At 38.2% G+C, this 20,260-nt stretch overlaps 1 protein-coding gene across 3 annotated transcripts in view; it reads left to right on the top strand.

Moving 5' to 3' along the window:
• Window positions 1-20,260, top strand: part of diaph2 (diaphanous-related formin 2) — a 386,239-nt gene that overhangs the window by 112,240 nt on the left and 253,739 nt on the right. For all 3 annotated transcript variants that reach the window (XM_086084214.1, XM_086084213.1, XM_086084212.1), the window contains 5 exons: window positions 5,840-5,914; window positions 5,997-6,066; window positions 7,352-7,488; window positions 13,764-13,872; window positions 18,154-18,264. In XM_086084214.1, the coding sequence (XP_085940340.1) occupies window positions 5,840-5,914; window positions 5,997-6,066; window positions 7,352-7,488; window positions 13,764-13,872; window positions 18,154-18,264 (502 nt within the window). The remainder of the gene's footprint in view (window positions 1-5,839; window positions 5,915-5,996; window positions 6,067-7,351; window positions 7,489-13,763; window positions 13,873-18,153; window positions 18,265-20,260) is intronic.

The raw sequence follows: 20,260 nt of genomic DNA, 5'->3' as shown, positions 1-20,260 counted from the left end.
TTCCCGCTCGTAAAGGCCAGCTGCTGCTGAGTGGATGTGCTACATGAGGCCGGGCTTTTCCTGTGGGTGTTTTCCAATGACCCGCGAGTATGTCAGGGGCACCGTGCTCTATGACGGGATCACCTCATGTAGCTAGGCAGGTCCCCGGGGTTCCAGAGGGCATCGGATAGATTGCTCATGATTAGAATATCTCCACTGGAGATTTGGTGCCTCATGCAACTAATGGATGTAAAATTCAAATAAATGTCCTGTTGGCTATAAAGCAAGATGGCTTGGCGTACAGTATTTGTGGTGTTTCGTCACTAATGAATCTTTTTAGAATTGATTTTCCTATCAATTATTCCATCAAATATGTGGTAAAAAAAATCATACTTTGCTAATTTCCTTAAATAATCATGTTACTTTAGACACACTCGATCACTGCTTAGTGATGAAGAGACGCAGGAAGCCAGCTAAGCTAAGCTAAATTAGCTGGAGAAGCTTCATCTAGCTCGGAGACAGGTTCGACCGAGCACGGTTCACAGTTTTTCTTCATAGGTTTGGCATATTTCTTGAAACTGACATGACATTTTTAAAACTGCAAGCTCATTGGCCGTTCATTAGCAAAAGAACATACCTTTCCCAAAACTGGTCACACATGCTTCACTCCAAGTTCCTTTCCCAAACAAAGAGTCGCTGCTGTCACATCACAACTGCAAAGATCCTTCTCAATTGCTTTGGCTCATCTGCATTCACTTAGTGCTTTTGATAAAAATAACTTTTGATTTTGCACACCATGGATCATCTGATCAAGCACACATCTCTCCCAAAACAGCCTACCTATGTGTCAAAAGCAAATGGCATACAAGTAATCAGTGCCCCCACAATGCATCATCCGTTTGACACTGTGTGAGCACTGCAAGTCAAAAATGATTAGATGTTTTGTCACAACAGCAGAGGTGCCGCTAACAAAACAAAATTATATATAAAACTGAGGGTGAAAAAATGATTTTACAAGAGCAGTTTTCAAAAAAAAGTTGGGGGGGGGGGCGGTTTAAAGTGGAAAAAAAACAAAAAAAACAAAAAAACGTGTGTGTCTTTCTTTTTGTGTATTCCTCCATGGCAAGTTTGTGCGTCTGCAACAAATCTCGGTGCAGTAAACATAGACAGTCAAACCGGATTCCAGACGGCGCAAATTTGGTTTTAAAATGATTAATTATAGCTTTGAGGCATGCATTTTTATTTCGACCAATTTTGTTTGCCTATATGTGCCTCGAGATTGTCTGCCGACCAGTCCCAGAATATACCACTGGGATATGCTCCAGCAAATCCGCAATCCTAAAAGGATAAGCAGCACATAAAATGGATGGATTATACAGTACTAAGGTTCGAGAGTAAAAACTGAAGGTTCCAGTCAACCACCCATGATATGCAGCACAATGAAGTTTGTAATATTCAGGCAAGTCCTAATTAATATGAATGGGCTTGATTGTCATGGATCACAGCACACTTTTGTTTGCGACTCCTCTGGTCGCTCTATGTTAATGTAACCTTATACGGTTTGTTATCACAGAGTGAAAGTGAGTGCGACTTGGACGGCAATGTACCACAGTCATGCTTTTCTTGTAGCCAAATAAGAAACGTGTTTCTATCCTTGAACATTTTTTATTTTAAATCAATCAAAACCGAAACAAAAAGCTAACTAGAGACTATCATACGTAGCATGGGTGTAAACTCCAAAACGTTTGGCACATTTCTTCAACCTAAATTTTTCCCAAACCTCAAGCTGTGCAACTTTTACGACTTTGTAACTTCAAGTTACTAGTAGACTCAAATAAAATGACAGCTTTATCATTAATCCGCTGTTTTTTAACTCGACTGCTTAGCATGACGCTTCTTGTGCCTGTGTGTTTGGGCAGCCTGCTAATTTGCTCCCACAGGCTTGTGTTTGTCTAATAGTTTAACTGGCGAGGCTGCACACCTGTTTGGAAGCGCAGGTGGCTGCAGGGCCTTTGTGCCGAGGGCTTTATCTCGCAGGCAGTCCCGCACAGGTGTGTGGCGTGCGGAATCCGAACAGACTCCCACAGATGGAATCGCCCGAAGCGCCGGCAGCCTACTGTTTTCAGTCTCTTCTCTTCAGCTGCCACGTTTTTCACTTGTTTTTCCCCAGTCAATTATCAAGGCTGTTACTCTGTTCTCCTTTTTCCATTTAGTCATTTTTGATGCACGCTGCTTAAGTGCAAAATTGACTCGCTTTTTATGGCTAAATCCACTGAGACATAAGATGCCCGTTTGTTGAAAATTACAGTCCCCTTATTTGATCATTTAGTAAGTGTAAAAAAATAAAAAAATAGGAAGATAGCCAAAAAGCTATAATAATTTTTTTTTTCTGATGACATTGATCTACATGCCGATCATGTACTTTTTCACAGAAAAATGGCCAATCACGATCGGTGCTGCATCTACTTGCAGGGTTTATACCTCGCCCTCCCTTCCTTCTCTTTTCCCCATGTGACCCCTGTTGGTATAACTACCAATTAAAAGTGAATTTCAGTAAGGCAAGACACCGATGTGTGTGTGAGATGGTCACGCACATGAACAGCTTCAGCTGCGTCACTTGATAAGGCAGCAGTAGTCCTCCATTAGATCTCAGCAAGACATTCACAATTGATTCATCTGTATTCACTTTATTGTATCATAGTGGTTTTGTACATCCATTCAGGGTTGAAATTCATTTGAATAATATATTTTTTAAAAAGCAGTGAAAAGAATTGAAGTCCTTCACAGGGCTCAACGCTGATGCTTTCGAGTTCTCCACATCTGTCCTTCTTGTGTTATTTAGTTAGAATTGTTGTAAGGACTTCACGTAGTATGAGAGCTTTCCACCATAAAATGTGTTGAATAATTGTTATTGTTAGGGCCCAAGCAAAGAAGTGAGAGGTGCTATTGAAATTACTTTGATTTTGTAAAAAAATAGCTTTTTTAAGGACTTGGTTGCTGATTTTCACTCTAAAAGTGTTATTGACACACAAAAATAACTCTCATAATTCGTTAGTGTGAAGGCATATTTTGATCAGTGTTTAATTTTAAGATTTACACATTGACACAGTGCTACATTTTTGATTTAGCTTTTGACAAGAGGTGCGCCTCCTTCCTTTGCCGGGTTGGGAGAGGCCTCCTCTTAACTCACTCCACTAGTTTTGCACAATACACTTTGTAGATAGAAACATAGGGCAAAAAGAAGAAGAAAAAAAAGATGACATCAAGGTTGCTCAGGGTTCAGGCAACGACCAATCACAGCTCAGCTCCAGAAAACAGGTGAGCTGTGATTGGTCCTTGCCTGAGACCTGAGCAACATTCATGTCATCTTCAATCGACAGCATGTGGCAAAATGGCCGCCCCCTGAGATGGATAAAAACGGCTGGATTTTGCCGCCTAACTCATAATCCACAAACACAATTGCAACCAGAATAAAAATATTTAAACTAATGGGCCTGCATAGAACATATTATTGTCAAAAAATAAATTGGGCTTGACTTCCTTTTTAAACAATATTATGTCAGGATGTAATGTAGCGACATGTTTGCCATGCTAAATTGCTGAAGCCGACACTGATGGTGCTTGGTTTCAAGCTACAATTCTGTGGCACCGAACGAGTCAGTATTCCCTCAGGAGGGCGATTGAATGACTTCAATTGAAACATAATATGGAATAAATAGATGCTTCCCATAAAAAGTCTCCCGACTACTTCTGATAAAATGACACATAATGAACGGCAAAAAAGATAAAACATCAAAACTAACCACAATTCTAGTGCTTATAGCTTGTCCTTTAAACTCTATTGTACAGTTCTATTTTGATTATATTGAGCATAATGATATAAACAATATCAAACAAACAAGTTATTTCTTTCTTTCTGTTTGCATGTTCATTTCCCCATATTTGCTTTGTAAATGAGAATCACGTGGCCAAATAACCACAACCTAAAAGGAATGCAACCAGCATTCCTAAAATGTAATTTTAATTATGCTATCTAATAAACAATGTTTATCTGCACAAATATTAATCCCATTACCTTGTTCCCTAAAAACTGATCATGGGAAAGATGCGTAAACAGTTGAATTTGACTGCCTGTGATCCTTCAACCATGTCACCTTTGTTTCTCTTTCACTTGCCTCACTTCTGGATCACAAACATAGTCGACTGCAACATTGTTATTCTGCACTTGGCTGAGTTGCTCTGTGCTGCCATCTCCTTATGGACAGATACCGAAAGGACGTATTGAAAAGTCAATAGAAATGGCCTTATACAGTATGTACATGGTCAAAGAGATCAGTCAGACACAACAGTAGTCATAGAGACATTTCTGTTAAATAACAACTTGCAATTGAATTCTAAGTCGAAATGTCAAAAATAAATAAATGTATTGACTACAATCTAGTAGTTGCTTTAAGGGGGGGGTCAACCCCAATAATTTGTTCTATGCAGCCCCACTGGTCTAAAATGTTATACAAAAGACTTTGCTGCCGCCTCTCAAATGAAGAGAACGGTTGAAAAAATGGTAGTTATTACAAAAACGGCCAGCAGGTGGAAGCAGAGTATAAGAGATCAACCAGGGCCATGTTGAAAACATTTATGTTCCCTACTGTTTTAAACAGATAGAAATATACTTTTTTTCCTGATGAAAGAAGATACTCTAATCTTTGTTTTGCTAGGTTCCGTGTTTTTATAGCAATAGAACACAATATACTGTGGGCCTTGCAAAATCAGTCAAAATCCAGTAAAACTGCCAGGAGCGAAGGGGGTTGCTTCAGTGAAAATGTCTGGGAGTGAATTAGTTATATATTGCTGCCATAAAGAATTGTTGGTAATTTTTTAAAAAGGTTAGACAGGAGTACAATTTGCTAATGGATTCATTTCATAAGCATTTGTAGAATTCAAAACAATCCTTTAAGTAAAGTTAGTGATTTTTTTTGTTGCTCATTTCAGCTGTAACTTGCATATTTGTGTGTTAAGTACATTAGCGGGTGGGGTTTACACCCTGAGCTAATTTAGTCACGGATCAAAGTAATGCCTCAACACAACTTAACTGATGGCCTCAGGCAACAGCATCTCCATCTTAATCGAGGGCCTCCCTTGACACGGCGGGTCAATACAAATGGTTTTAATGCTCATGCCATTATTATTCCAAATGATTGTCAAAAATGTGGGCTAAATCATTGACTCGCACCCTTTAATGTGAGGAAACGGCTCCATGCATTTTGTGTTTATTGACCGCCGGGGGTCCTGGAAACAAGCGACGCTAATGGCATCATCTGGCTGTGACCAGCACCACAATCCCTCCTCCTCCTCCCGCTCGCCTCCTTAGACAAACAGGCTCATCTGCACTGGATCATTTGCCGTCTCCCGATATGCTGTGGTTTATAGGCAATTATCTCTCGCGATCCGTTATCGATTACAGTGTTATCTTTCTCGCATTGCTCAATTTTGGGGCGCGGGAACTCTGCGGCTCTGGCGGAGTGGCTGGATACAAACAGCTCGGTGATGGGAACTCTAGTGAAGATGGATGCGGGTTCATTTGCTCCTAAATGGGTGTAGTTTAAATTCTAACTGTATTCGGTGTCAGGGAGGCCACGGCTGGGTTGCGTGGCTCGGGTTGTGTCGGGAATTAAAACCCACGACACGAGTCAACTTATCCAAATGTGTCGAACCCGTGGCTTTTGTTTGAATGACTGGTTCTCTCAAGGGTTAAGCCAATATTTTATGTTTAATTCACTCTCTGTATTAGAATGGCTTTCTGTGCCAAGACTGTGTCAATAATACTGACTGGATATTTTATGTTCTTTTACTTCCTCCACAGTTGGGTAAATAACTTTGGTCATGAGGGTCTTGGACTTCTTCTGGATGCACTGGAGAAGCTCTTGGATAAGAAACAGTAAGTGTACTCCTACAAAATATTTTTACTGTGATGAAAACCATACTCTTTTTTTAAAATATATTTTGTCTTTTTTTTCTAGGCAAGAGAACATTGATAAACGGAATCAGCATAAACTTATCCAATGCTTGAAGGCTTTTATGAACAACAAGGTTTGTATGAAGCAATAATTATTATTATTTTTTTTTTAAACATTAATAATAAAAATAATAATATATAAAAGGGGTGTCAGGCAATAATTTTTTTTGATTGTAATTAATTGCATGACTCCAATAGTTAATTCACGATTAAACACACATTTTATATCTGTTCTGAATGTAAGTTTTTATACTCTTGTTAACATAAAAGTGGGATTTTTTTTAACCTACAGGTAATAGAACTATAGCTGCAAGTTTTAGTCATTGATACAGTCATTTCTTAATAATTCATAAACTTAACTTTAAAAAAAAGTGTGATATTGATTTGTGTTGAGGTCATTTTTCTGCCACTAGATGGCATAATTGCATTTGTAAGACATTGGCGACAGCTCAATGCATTTTTCTTTTCATAATAAGAGCTATCTAATCTTTAACATTTAGTAACTTGTATAATTCTGCACATTTTTAAAATTGTAAAATACATTTTTACCCCAGTCTCCACAAATATATGCATTATTATTAAATTTTGACGTGTACGTGTCTGCTGTGCTGTCGAAGTAAGTGCCGGTTATTAATCGCACGTTAAAAAAAATGACTGGTGTTAAAGGAACTTTAACTTAACTCAAAATGAACGCACTCATTTTGACATCCCTTATATATATATGCATTAAACAAGGCTTCCTTTTTGAGTTTTTATTACGTGGTCTGGATTCCACTGTAGGATGATAACATCTGAGATAATGGGCTCATATAGAGAAGCTAATTTTACCATTTACCATTTCCACTCAGCTCTCAGATCCATTAGTTACCCATTTTGGGAAGGTCTTGCTCATTTCTCATGTAGCGGCACGCATTTTAAAGCTCGGTGGCCAATTGATGTTCTTGCTCCTAATCCCCAACGATGGTGTCCCGAACCTTTAGTGGTGACAAGACTAAAAAGGTTACAGAAGAAATGTTTGTCCCTCTAGTTCTGTCCTCAATTGAATGCATTTATCATTCTCTGTTTGTATTCCTGAGGGTTAGTGTTAGTTAGGTTATTATTTTACTCAAGCCTGCACTTGAATAGACTCTAGTTTGACTACAATTATGGCAATACATTTCTAGAAATAAATGCCCTACCCCTAATAAAGACATAGCGGTTCCTTTAGCGTTAGGGTGAATACATGTTCTTGTTAGTTCTTGAAGTAGTTCACTATATAAAAGTCCAACATATATATTGTAGTAAATTTGACATCTTTGAATGCTCTGCTTAATTTACCCCCACTGGAATATTTTTCTCCTTGTTTTCACTATCTGACAGTATGGGCTGCAAAGGATCCTGGGAGATGAGCGCAGCCTGTTGTTACTGGCGCGATCCATCGACCCCAAACAGACCAGCATGATGACCGAGACTGTCAAGATCCTGTCGGCCTTCTGCATCATCGGCGAGGAAAACATGTAAGGCCGATCACCTGGTCGCTCTTCCGCTCTCAAGTCATCGACGACGAGAACGCGTTGCGCAATTGAGAGGTCAATGTTGTCTTTGTGAAAGGGTTAGTTCAACATAACGAGGCCCAGAGGAAAGCCACATTCAAAATAACATCTCCGCTTTTACCAGACTTTTTAAGAAATAACATTCCCGAGTTTGACAGTACCGTGAACTCTCTGGCGCTAAACACGGTGCCTCTGTAATGTTGTTGATGTAGATTATATTTTTCCTTGAACCACATTCATCCACACTATTTGCATGAAATATCCTATATTAAACTAGACTAAAAGCAAACCTTGGCTCAGGAAAGATCGGTTTTCACTTCTAAAAACTGCTCTTAAAGCTTTAGAGCTACAATGGGTGTTTTTAGTACATTTGACAAATATTTTCTGTGTTTTTGTACCAAAAAATCAAGGATGCTTTTAGACTTATTGTTGGTTTTCTTTTTGTCCAAAGCGAATGGGTTTGTGTCCTTGACATTTCCCATGTCACGTATTGGCCTCAAGAGTGCTCACAGGAAGAAAAAAAAAACTTGTAACCATCACCTTTTGGCTCAACTGTCGTTTCAGAACGAGAGGCAGATCCATTTGTCAATCTCATGATCACTTTCCCACCATAACCAAAACAGTTTTGAGTTCATTTGGAACAATACTGATTGACATTGTGTGCAGTCTGCACCCAAATAACTACCGTAATATCACATGAATAAGACAAAAAAAAATTCCATATAAAAGCCTCCAACCTTGTCACACGGAGAAAAAAAAAAGGCATGCTAAAAGCAGCAAAAATTGTTCATGCCATCCTTGACGAAACACACAGCCAATGGTGAGGCCAACTTCAAAATAAAAACTTTCCAAATGCAGTAATACGCTGACATTAGTGCCGTATGCTTTTATTTTGAAGTTGTTCACGTGTCACAGCATGACCGCTGACTTGACACGTTTTTTTAAGTCACTCTGGTTGCGGTGTCTTGCAGACTTTTGCCACCGTCGTCAACAACACAACGTCGTCCTGAAATCAAGTTCAATCTCTAATTAATTAAGGATGCTAAAAAAAGCCTACTTAATTACACTGGCATTGTATTATAAGCAGGGTTATTATAGTTTTGGCATTTTCATTTTAGTTTGTTTTTATTTTTATTTATTTTTATTCAGTTATTTTAATTCTTTTCCAGGGTGCTTCTGTTAGTTTTTATTCATTTTTTTTTTAAATGATTACTTTTAGTTTAGTTTTTGTATTTTTTTTAATGTGTATTGTGCGCAGTATTTATTAAATAGCATGGCAAAATGAAAAAAGTAACACATTTCTTACCTAGCGTAGCATTTCAGCTGAGTTAAATGAAAACACAGGCAAGCCGAGCCATTGGAGCCAAAAGTCAAGCATCAATTGTCACCGAGGAGCGACGTCATCTGAAGATGCTTTTCTATTGGCTGCTGCTAGATGACATCACTTCTGTTAATATCTAAGGAAATATACTTAAAATCACATTTGAAATCATCCCAAAAGGCTCATGTATTAAACTAATTACCAAAGACTAAAACAAAATATATTTTTGCTATAATTATAGTTTTAGTCAGTTTTGTAAACATAAAATGTAGTTTCAGTTAATTTTTGTATTTATAAAGCATTTTCGTTTTTATTTTATTTCAATAACAAAAAAGTAAGATTATGAAGGCCTGTTGCCAGCCAGCATCCATCGTTAGCATCTCCACAGTTTAGCGGCTAGTTGCTGGAATGATCAATCAACTAATTGTCAAAAATATAAATCTCTCTAAAACTAGAGCCAATTCAAAGAAATTGATGTCATTTTGAACTCAGCAGCCCCGAATTATGTAAATCATTAAAATGTCCTTGGCACTAAGAAAAAAAAAATTGGCCACTATAATAAAGAATGCCAGCAAATTAGTAATACACGTGTACATAGAAAAAAAACCTGCACTTTGTAACAATTTGCCCAAAAATATCTTTTATAATAGCCTTTTTATTTGACCATTTATGACCGACACACTTTTTAATTAGTAGATAAAGACCTTAGCTGTTAATAATGGGAACTACTGCAAGCCTCTGGCCAATAGTTTTCAGACTGGATTTGAGTTTGAATTTCCCGCCCTCTGTCTGTAGATGTGAAGTCTTGCGCGCTAGAAGAAAAAATGCAGTTTCATTTTCTGGCCACAGGTGGCAGTAGCGATTTGAAATTCAATTTTCTGCGTTCAGTAGCTTTAAAGGTGATTTTTTGGGGAGGCGAATTATACACGGGATTTTACGGTATATGAACAAGTGAAAAAGGAGGCTACAAAGTAGTTTTGGACACAATTGAGGGTCGACTGGAGATCCCACCGCGTGAGTAGGGGGAAAACAGGAAATACCGCCAGATAACAAATGTATTTGAATCCGTCGCCTCTGCAGTACATGGACTCCACATTTCCAATGTCGTCTCCCCCAAGACTTGACGCAAACCATTTTGTTTTTCATTTTAATGGCTTTCTCCGAAGAGATAGCTGCGCAAACAGCAACAGCACACTGTTTATCTTTCTTGTTTGTTGACACTGTAAACTGTTGCTCTCGCAAGGGTTTGCTGTTGACTTCAGTTGGTTTGATAAAATCACGGAGCGTGTGATCCCTCCGTCGTTAAATGTGTGATCTGTGGCCTTTCAGTGGCCATAAAAAAAATCTGCAGAAGCCAGTTATGTTTCAAAATTGGCAACAACTGTGAAAAGTTGTGTATTGTGTCGCCTGCTTGACACATCTTTTTAAATTCGTGTCAATAAGAAAACATCACAACTGCATTTGAAAATTGTCTCATTTGACAAACAAATGGCAAAATGTGATTCATGTCTGCTGCGTTTCCATGCTCTGCAGTGTGGCTGGGACAATAAATTGGAAGGGGAATCTTGTAAAAACTCCATCATATCTGCAGATGTCTCGGCGGTCTCCCACCGAGTGGCATGTGCTCGTAAAAAGCGGGGACACTTTTTTTCGGCTGCTTCGCTTCGGACAATTGATGCAGTCGGCTGCCTTTACTGTGTTGATCTACTCAGCGTCGTTTGCCACGGACTGACATCTTTTAAATTGCATTTAGAAGAGTTTTTTTTTTTTTATTGTTTCCAGTGGGGCCTGACCAGAATAACAATAACACCCGCAATGTGGTTTTGCATGCAACCACAAACCTGCAAATTCAGCCAGTTCAGCGTCTTGTCGCACATCTCTGACCTTCCAAATGTGTCTTAAGCTCTTACACAAGCTGCATATGGGAATGCTTTTCACATTGATTTGGGTGGGGGGACAAAAATCAATGACAATGATACACAATTGAAAAGAAAGACCTATATATCCCAATATAACACTTGTCCTTTTGCATAGAATTATTGGCAATGTTTTATTCTTCTAATTTCTAGTTCCGGATTGTAAAAGGGCCACAGGAGGTGCTATCTAAATTAAAGTTAATTGACAATTTTTGTTATAGTTACTTAGTTTTTATTTAGATGTAACTTTTTTTAAATTTAGTTATTTTTTATTAGAATTTTGAGTGGGTTTGTCAGTTTGTTTATTTTAGTTTGTTTTTATTAGTTTTACTTTATTAAAAATATATTTATCAAGCGTAAGAAAAAAAGTGTAAAAAAAACAAAAAAACGACAGTTCTCAAATGACTGTTTGCCCTTCTAACTTCTGTCCAGACATGCAGTCATCCCAAAATACATGAATAAACCCCGAAAACTCATATATGAACTAGACAAAGTGCAATTTCTGCAGAAATTGCGTGGGAATGCTGAACGCTGAATGCTAATAGCTAAATGCTAAGATTTGAAGGCTATCAAAAATAATAGCTGTGAAATAATTTGACAATTATTATTATTATTATTCAAAATTGCAAGCAATTGCTCTAAGCACTGAGTTAACATAACTTGTTCCAAATCATGGCTAATGGCGTATTTACTTTGAAAAATGTCATCTAATGCTGAACACTAACATGCATTTAAAGCACATTTTGTGAAGCGCTTTGGGCATCATATGGTGTTGTCAAAGCGCTATATAAAAAGCAGTCCATAGTGAAATTATCGTCCATTTCCTGATATGATAGTCAGTTGGTATGGAACCATAGTTAAATTCAATTGTGCGAATACTCTAAGTAATGTGGAATCAGACGATATATATATATATATATATATATTTATATATATACCCCGGGAGGCGTGAATTTTTGAATGAAATTTGAAATGTGTAAATTGGAAAAAGGCCTATTATCTGGGAGTTATTGCATGGCAAAAAAAGTGAGCGGAATAATAAGTGCCTGAAATAATAATGAGAAGAAAACAAAGGACATTTTCCTGTGAGTTAGTTTTAGTGAATTTTTTTTTTTTAACAACACACCCATTTTTATTTTTTAACACATTATCTTTTCAATTTTAGTTATGGTTATTTTGTTAGTTTGTGTTAACTATAATAACCTTGTGCAGCACCCACATGCAAAGGGTAAAACCAACATTTTTCACAATTTAGCTGCCTTCAGGTAGGCACATATTTTATTTTGTTTGGAAAAATCTAACAGCCCCCAACCCAGCACAAATGCCACAAAAAAATTATTCTATGTACTGAAGTACTGGCAATGATGTTCTTCATGTCAAATTTGGTCCTTTTTAGTTGAACACAAAACTGATTTGCTGACATGAATTGAAAAAATATATACAAGGAGGTCTTATCAAAATATAGCAATTTTCAGACCCAATAAAGTAAATTGCATATTTTCCCTTGACAAACCGGATCATCACAGTGGTCTGCAGCCTCTAATCTATCATACGAGCTTCTATTCTGGTAGTAATTGACAATTTCCTTTTTAAAAGGAGCTCTGTAAATGGCCAATGTGACTCAAAATGATAACTTCAAATACAAAAGGAATACGTTCTGCCTCTTTAAACAGTGAGAAAGCCCTCAAAATATTGATTTATTGGTCCTGGTCGTAACAAAAAATATTTGAAGCACTTTCAAGCTTTGTGTCAAAGCAGGTTCGCTAAATGGAAACACACGGATAATGTTTGGTTCACTCTAGGGGGGGATCTTTGGCATGACGGTAGCTACCTTGTAGCAAGTGACAGCGACACGAGTCGAGTCGTCTTTCGCTGCCAGCCAATGGCGTGACGGCGGCTCATGTTTAGCTGACAGCATCGAGAAGGAACGCGACAATTTAAGCAGATCTCGCTGGCCTGTTTTGAAGCGTCCTTTCAAGTGACTTTAAAGCTACGCTTGTGAGACGCTAACCTCTATTCATGTTTTTGTCACTTTTACTCGACACTTGGAACTCCATCGGTCAAACATGTTATCACCCTCGTTGAGAATGCAGATACCTTTTGGGGTAGTTTTAATGACACAAGCATGAGGTTTATTTACTTCCATTAGCACGTTTGTGTTTCACGGTGAAAACGGGCGCCTTTCTGTTTAGACAACGTGCCTTGAGCTCTCGCAAGTTCTCTAATTTGTTTACGTTCTCATTAAGCACATTTGCACATTAGTCTGCTGGTCCTCCGCAATTAGTTGTACCTTCTTCAGCCTCTTCAACACAATTGCCCTGACAACGCAACACAAACACACATTTCTTTCCCTGCATTATGATTGTATGTGTAGAAAGTATCATAAGGACATATTGAGATGCTGCAGAATAAGGAGTGTGAGCACAAGAGTTGCATGTTAATTGTTAGTTAATTGATTTTTAATTTGTATTAGTTATGTTTTATTAGTTAAAAAACATATTTATCAAGTGCAAGAAAACAAAGTGTAAAAAAAAAAAACTACAATTCTCAATCAACTGTTTGCCCTTCGTTCTTCTACCAGGCATGCAATAATACCAAAATACATTCATAAACCCCGGAAGTTCATATATGAACTAGACAAAGTGCAATTTCTGCTGAACGCTGAATGCTGAGATTTGAATGACATCAAAAATAATAGCTTTGAAATAAATTGACAATGATTATAATTCAAAATTGCTTTTGTACTAATAACGCAACACAAACACACATTTCTTTCCCTGCATTGTGATTGCATGTGTAGAAAGTATGATAAGGACAAATTGAGATGCTGCAGAACAAGGAGTGTGAGCACAAGGGTTGCTTGCAACTAAAAGGAGGGTCCACTCAAAATAAGATATGTGCTGTTTGACCTGAAAATTGGGAGGTAATGTCCTGTCAGTGAGATGAATAAAGTGTTTGTTGACACCCACCAACCCTCTTCTCTGTGGTCTTTTTTCATCCAGCCTGGATAAGATTCTGGCCGCCATGACAATTGCTGCAGAGCGGAATAATAAAGAGAGATTTGCTCCAATTGTGGAAGGACTGGAGAACCACGATGCCCAACAGCTTCAGGTTAGGATTCTCACATAGAAACAACACGCACACAAGCTGCTTTCGACAAACGATATCTTATTTCAAAACACAACAATTATAGTTTATTCCCAAATTGCATATTTCCCAAAATCTGGATTGATCAAAAATGTATTTCAGTGGCAACAAATTATTGGTAATCCTAAACTTCAAGAAAAAAAATAAATAAATAAAAAATTAACAAAAAAACATGCATAATCAACATCAATTGAAATACGTGGTGGGAAAAAAATGCAACCGATCACCGATTTTGCATAAAATGCAAAATATCGGCCAATCCTGATCCAACTGATCAAATCTGTCTGTCAAGTCTACTGTATAGGGATTTATTTAACACAGTCATTTGACATAATTTATAACAAAAAGAGTGGGGAAAAAAAGCTAATGTCAGTTATATGTCAGTACTGGTGCATAGATTAACTCATTTGCTCCCAAAAACGTATAAACACGTTCTATTTTAAATATTGCCATTGTCCCAAAAACATATTTATACGTTTTTTTATGCTAGAGCATACTGAAGGCTTTGATGCAGCCTCTGAACTGAAGAGAACGCTTAAAGCAATGGTAGCTATTACAAAAATGGCCAGCAAGTGGCAGCATTGTATAAGAGATCGGTTTACATGTGGTTTTGATACTAATTGGAAAAGTAACATAAATGCACAATGACTGTTTTTGTATATATACTGTTTAGGAATAGGGTCCTCTAATTTTTATTTCTACAAAGTGCATACAATATACTGTATATCAGTGTAGTTCCACCAACGTCTGATGTTTGTGGCGTTTTTTTAAAAGGCAACAGGGAGCTGACACCATGTCGTTTCAGCCCCTCAAGTTTGATTTTGTCATGACCACCATTTTTAAGAGCAGGAATGAAAATGAAAGCGGTGACGTCTTCACGTCCACTCGTCAAGCCCACAGCATCTCGGGCGCACGATGAGATGTGATTGCTTGGTAATATTGAATATGACGCCCAGAGCTTCATGGCCGCTGCTGCTTTAATTAAAAACGCTGACTTCCTTGAGCTCCCTTTTTTTTCCCAAGGTGATCCCGTCTTCTTTTTTTCAACCAACATCTTCAACAGCTCTTTCCTACTTTGTTCATTTCTCTCACCTTTCACAAACATTTCCTTTATCTTCCTCTTTTTCCCCCACTCAAGGTCTTTGAAGGCCTTGGTTTGAAAGGGCAACAAAAGAGAGAGAGTGACTTTGGTGTTTTTCACAAGTGTACTCCAGCAGAGAGAGGGAAAAAGATAACAGCAATAAAAACGAACCCACTCAATACATGTTTCTGTATAGCTTAAGTGGGTAATTACTTATGAAATGACTTCTTTTAACAGCAGGGACTGGGCAGCAGAATTTTTGCAGGAAATTGCTGATGCAGCAAGTGGTATAAAGATGAAATATACTTTAGATTTTTTTGTGATGGTCTTTTGCCTTTAAACGTTCACATTAATGAAAAAAGCTTGTCCTCATTGTTAAATAAATTCTGCATAAGCATATCGCATTCACTTGAAAAAAAGAAGAAACAAACTTTTTTCTGACTAATTTTTGGGGGGAGCTTTGTTTTATGTCATTTTTTTAATGTTCTGTTTTTCAGAATTTTTTTCAGTTTTACTGCATTTTTTTCTGTCGTAAAAAATATTTAGGAAAAACGGGAAAGTTTTCTAAAAAAAAAAAACTGAAAAAAAAATATTCCGAAAAACAGAGCACCAGCTTAGTGTATTTTTTTTATTTTTACCTCTGAACTCCAAGTGACTTGTTGCAGACTCGCTAATGGAGGACATTTTCCCACATGCAATACGCTTCCATCGAAACTTAACTGTTAGCGTACTGAAATCATGCCGATCGATTGACATGTTCATATACTTACCTTAACTGAGCCTTTAAGGAGTCTGCAATAAGTCACTTAGAGTTCAGAGGTTAAAAAAAATGCTCCAATAAACAGAGCACCAGCTTGTGTTTTCCGGAGTAATTTTCTTTCTGTTCTTTTATTTTTTAAAAGTTGTTCGAAACATTTTTTCGAAAACATTTTTTATGGCAGAAAAAAATTATTCAGAAAAACAGTCACAAAAAAAATAAACCCCAAAAAAAGCTCCCCGAAATTTTTTGAAAATCAGATGGGTTTTTTTCCCTCCAAGTAAATGCAAATTCAACTGATTTACTGAAAGTAAATATAATTCTCTCAATACAGAATCTAAAGGAGCAGTGCATAAAAGCTGCCAAATCTAACATAGACCGGGCATCACTTGAAAATGGCAACTCTTCACCCAGCCTACCCTCCAAGTTATGGATGGAGAGAGATTTTTTTTTCCTTTCTTCAATTTAATTTCCCACTTGATGGGTGGGCAAGCACCCATCGTGTTCTCTTTAAAAAACACAAAAGCAACACCATGTTTTTGTAAAATCATTGTTATAGTGACAACCGCATACTTTCCCCTTCAAACCACCACAACCGCACTACATACAGCCGAGGTATGTTTGAGTCTTGACGCGTATGCGGGTGAAGAAACAGAATATTTCATGAGCTGCGCGGCTTTCTTCATTCACATGAACTCTGTGAAGGTTTTCGGCTTGAGGTTCTTTTATGTGCTCTCACTGTTGGATTCAGTAAAGTGTCAAATTTCTGCATGCAAAGAGTAAGCCATTTATTGTATTTTATTTATGGTGGTGTGTGGTCAACACTGCTGTTTCGCAAGGCAAAGCAGTTTTATTTAAATAGCACATTTCATACACAAGGTAACCCAATGTGCTTGACACAAGTACAGACAACATCTTCAAGCATCACCAACACAACAGGTGATATTCACAAGCAAAGCAGAGAAGTCATTTACAAAAATTGCAACAAGAACATGCATTGACAATAGAAAACAACTACAAAAAATTAAAGGAAAGAAATATGAGTGTGTTTCTAAAATAACTAAAATAAAAAAATAATAAAGTCAAAGCTATGGGAAAAAAGGAACGTTTCTAACCTGGATTTAAAAAGTATTGGTGTGCGGCATAACAGCTAAATACACCTTCACCATGTTTACTTTGAACTCTGGGCTCCACAAATTGACCAAAGTCTGCAGATCTCAGAGCCCTTCTACTGTAGAAGACAACTGCTGCTTTTAATTGGGACTTTATGTATCATTGTGGATTAAAAAAAACTTAATAAAAAACAAAAAAAAACAACCACAATGATATTTATCTTTACAAATTAAAAAATATTAATGTAATTTTGAACTCTTGTCAACCAATCAACTAGCTGCAGTGTACCCTCTCTAAACACCTCCCTTTTCTACTGCTACTAACTAGCTGTAATTGTCTGTACCCAACCACCGCATCACATCACCTGCAGAGCTGACTTGGCATCTGTAAAGCTGAAGCCCATGGGTCAAATGGAAGCATTTTAGACCATAATCTGATAAATATTTCAACAGAGTAGCAATACATAAATGAATAATAGTAATAACTGTATAATAATTGTGTAATAAGTGCATATTAAATAGTAAGAATCACATCACCTGCAAAGCTGACCTGGCATCTGTAAAGCTGAAGTCTATGGGTCAAATGGGAGCGTTCTGGAGCAAAATCTGATAAATATTTCATTAAGTTGCAATAATAAACAATAGTAATAACAGTATACTAAATGTGTAATAACTGTATAATAAATAGTATAAATTTGTCTGTTGTTCCTTGTCCTTCTCGGATGTGAACATAAAGTTAGGTTGTTTGAAAAACTTCAGACATAGATTCCCGAATGTTGGCAGTGGAGTGGACAATATCATCAGTTAAGCGTAAGCATTTGTTTTGACTTCTTAGTGGCGCATCCAAGCCAATAGTTCAGGTCAAGGTTTTCCGAAGACAGCTTGCAGCATCCATGGGAATTCTTCAGCCCGCTATTGATTGGCTGTCCAAGGAAAACTGTCTTATCCGTGGTCTCTCCCTTAGAACACCTTACTGCTCATTAGAATTGATCAGCGATTTCCAAGTAACCCCCCGCACACACCCAACACACGCTGACTTTTTCCTTTCCAATGAATCCATTATTAATGCACATCCAGGCTGTAGACTTTTCACCTTCTCGGCTCTTCTCACTCTCTATCCACTGCTTCTTTTGTTTTTCCAGCAGCATTGATAACAGTAATAAAACCAAAACACAAAATGAAGAGTTTGATCCCCCAAAATCCAGCACAGAGACAATAACTGTTACAGAATAACGTGATGTTTTCTTCATTTTGTCAGAATTCGCTCATGTGTTTTGTGTTTGCGCACTCCCCAGGTTGCTTGCATGCAGCTCATCAACGCGCTGGTTACCTCCCCAGATGACTTGGATTTCCGGATACATCTGCGGAATGAGTTCCTAAGATGTGGCCTCAAAAAGATCCTGCCTGTGAGTTATCAAAATGTCATGTGGCAGCATTGCTTTGGATTACTTCGCATGCATTAAAAGTCAAGATGGAATTTTTGACTTGTGAAGAAGCCACTGGATTTTTTTTATTTATGACTACTGCTTGTGAGATTAGTGATGTTGCAGTCTTAACAATTTATCATTAAGCTTATGTTGATTCTTCAATAATTTAGTCTTGATTGTGTTTATCCAACATTAGTGTATTTAGTATGTTTTGTCATGTGGGACGTGAGTGGATGGGAGATGGCGAACCCAAATGCAAGAGAATAAGAAGGGAGAAATAAGAATCAAGTGCAATGTGTGGTGCTTTAATGAACCATAGGGAAAATGGTGAGCAGACAACCTTGACTTGATGGGATGTGAACTGGATGTGACATGACTGGTCGCTGTGACGGGTCGCCGTGACGGGACGGGTCGCCGTGACGGGACATTACGTGACGTGACGGGTCGCCGTGACGAGACGGGTCACCGTGACTAGACGGGTCACGGTGACTAGACAGGACGTGACTAGACGGGTCGCTGTGACTGGACAGGACGTGACGAGATGGGTCGCCGTAACTAGACGAGTCATTGTGACTGGACAGGATGTGACTAGACGGGTCACCGTGACTGGACAGCATGTGACTAGACGGGTCGCCGTAACGACATGACTTGACTAGACGAGTTGCCATGACTGGACATGGCTTGACTGGACATGGCTTGACTAGACGAGTCGCCATGACTGGACATGGCTTGACTAGACGAGTCACCATAACTGGACATGGCTTGACTAGACGGGTCACCATGACTGGACATGACTTGACTAGACGGGTCGCCATGACTGGACAGGACGCAACGAGACTGGTCGCCATGTCTGGACGTAACTGGACCTGATTTGCTTTGACTTGACTCGCTGTGGAGTGGCTATGACTTGGCTGCGGCTTTGGCTGGTCTGTGACGAAGATGACTTGGCTAGCTGTGACGAGGACGACTTGGCTGTGGTGATGACTTGGTTGTTGCGAAGGCTACTTGGAAGTGACAACGGCTACTTAGCTGTGACGAAGACCTGACGCACGGTCTTCCACACATAACATAGGCAATGCACCCAACCGACTGGACAAACACCACTGACTAAATACACCAACAGACACACGTGGAAGGGAAGACACACACAGGTGGATGTGGTTAGACATTACGAGACAAGGGAAGAAACCAGGAACACAAGACAAAAACACCAACCACAGACAAAAACAAGAACACCCATAACAAACAAAATCCCAACCCCCAAAGAACCGAAACATGACATGTATCATGGAAAAATTAATTATTAATTATCAATATCAATTGACTCTGTCAATGTTAACAAACGTCACTAAATTTCCACAATATTTGACACCCCAAAAATGTGTTTTTATAATCAAGAGTGCATTCATTATTTGTCTCCTGAAGCCGTCATGGCCATGTCGTTGCTTCAGACAGATGGGCCTTAAAAGCGTGACAACGGATGGTCGACACCTGCAGAAATGAGGCTTCATTTGGTTGGACATGTCTCTAGCTTTCAATTCCACCGCTGACATTTCAAACGAGAGCCCCCACAGTCTCTTGTGAATGGAACAGGTGTTAAATAATTTGTAGTATTCACTGTTAGAGGCTTGTGTGGGGCGTTTCAATTTCTCTGCAGAACCTCTGCAATAGTAATAGAAATGTTTTTAATGCCAACATTACTGGCATCAAAAAAAGTTCATCTTGGTAAACTGGGTTTACTTGCTGACTTGAGGCTATAGCTTCCATTTCTTAAATGTAAAATGTATTTCAATACAAAGAATATTTCATGTCCCTCTTGTAGAAAATTTGACAAATGATATCATCTGGTAGAAAACATAAACAAAGAAAAAAACATAATAAACAAACTATTTTAGCCAATAATTATGATTCACTTAAATAAAAAACAAGGATAAAAAAAAACCCACAACATTGGTTGTATTTTAATACTAACAGT

This window comes from Leptonotus elevatus, chromosome 9 (assembly GCF_054856555.1).
Source record: "Leptonotus elevatus isolate MCC_2025b chromosome 9, RoL_Lele_1.0, whole genome shotgun sequence".
In the NCBI taxonomy this organism is placed as follows: Eukaryota; Metazoa; Chordata; class Actinopteri; order Syngnathiformes; family Syngnathidae; genus Leptonotus; species Leptonotus elevatus.
This window is presented reverse-complemented; position numbering and strand designations above follow the sequence as displayed.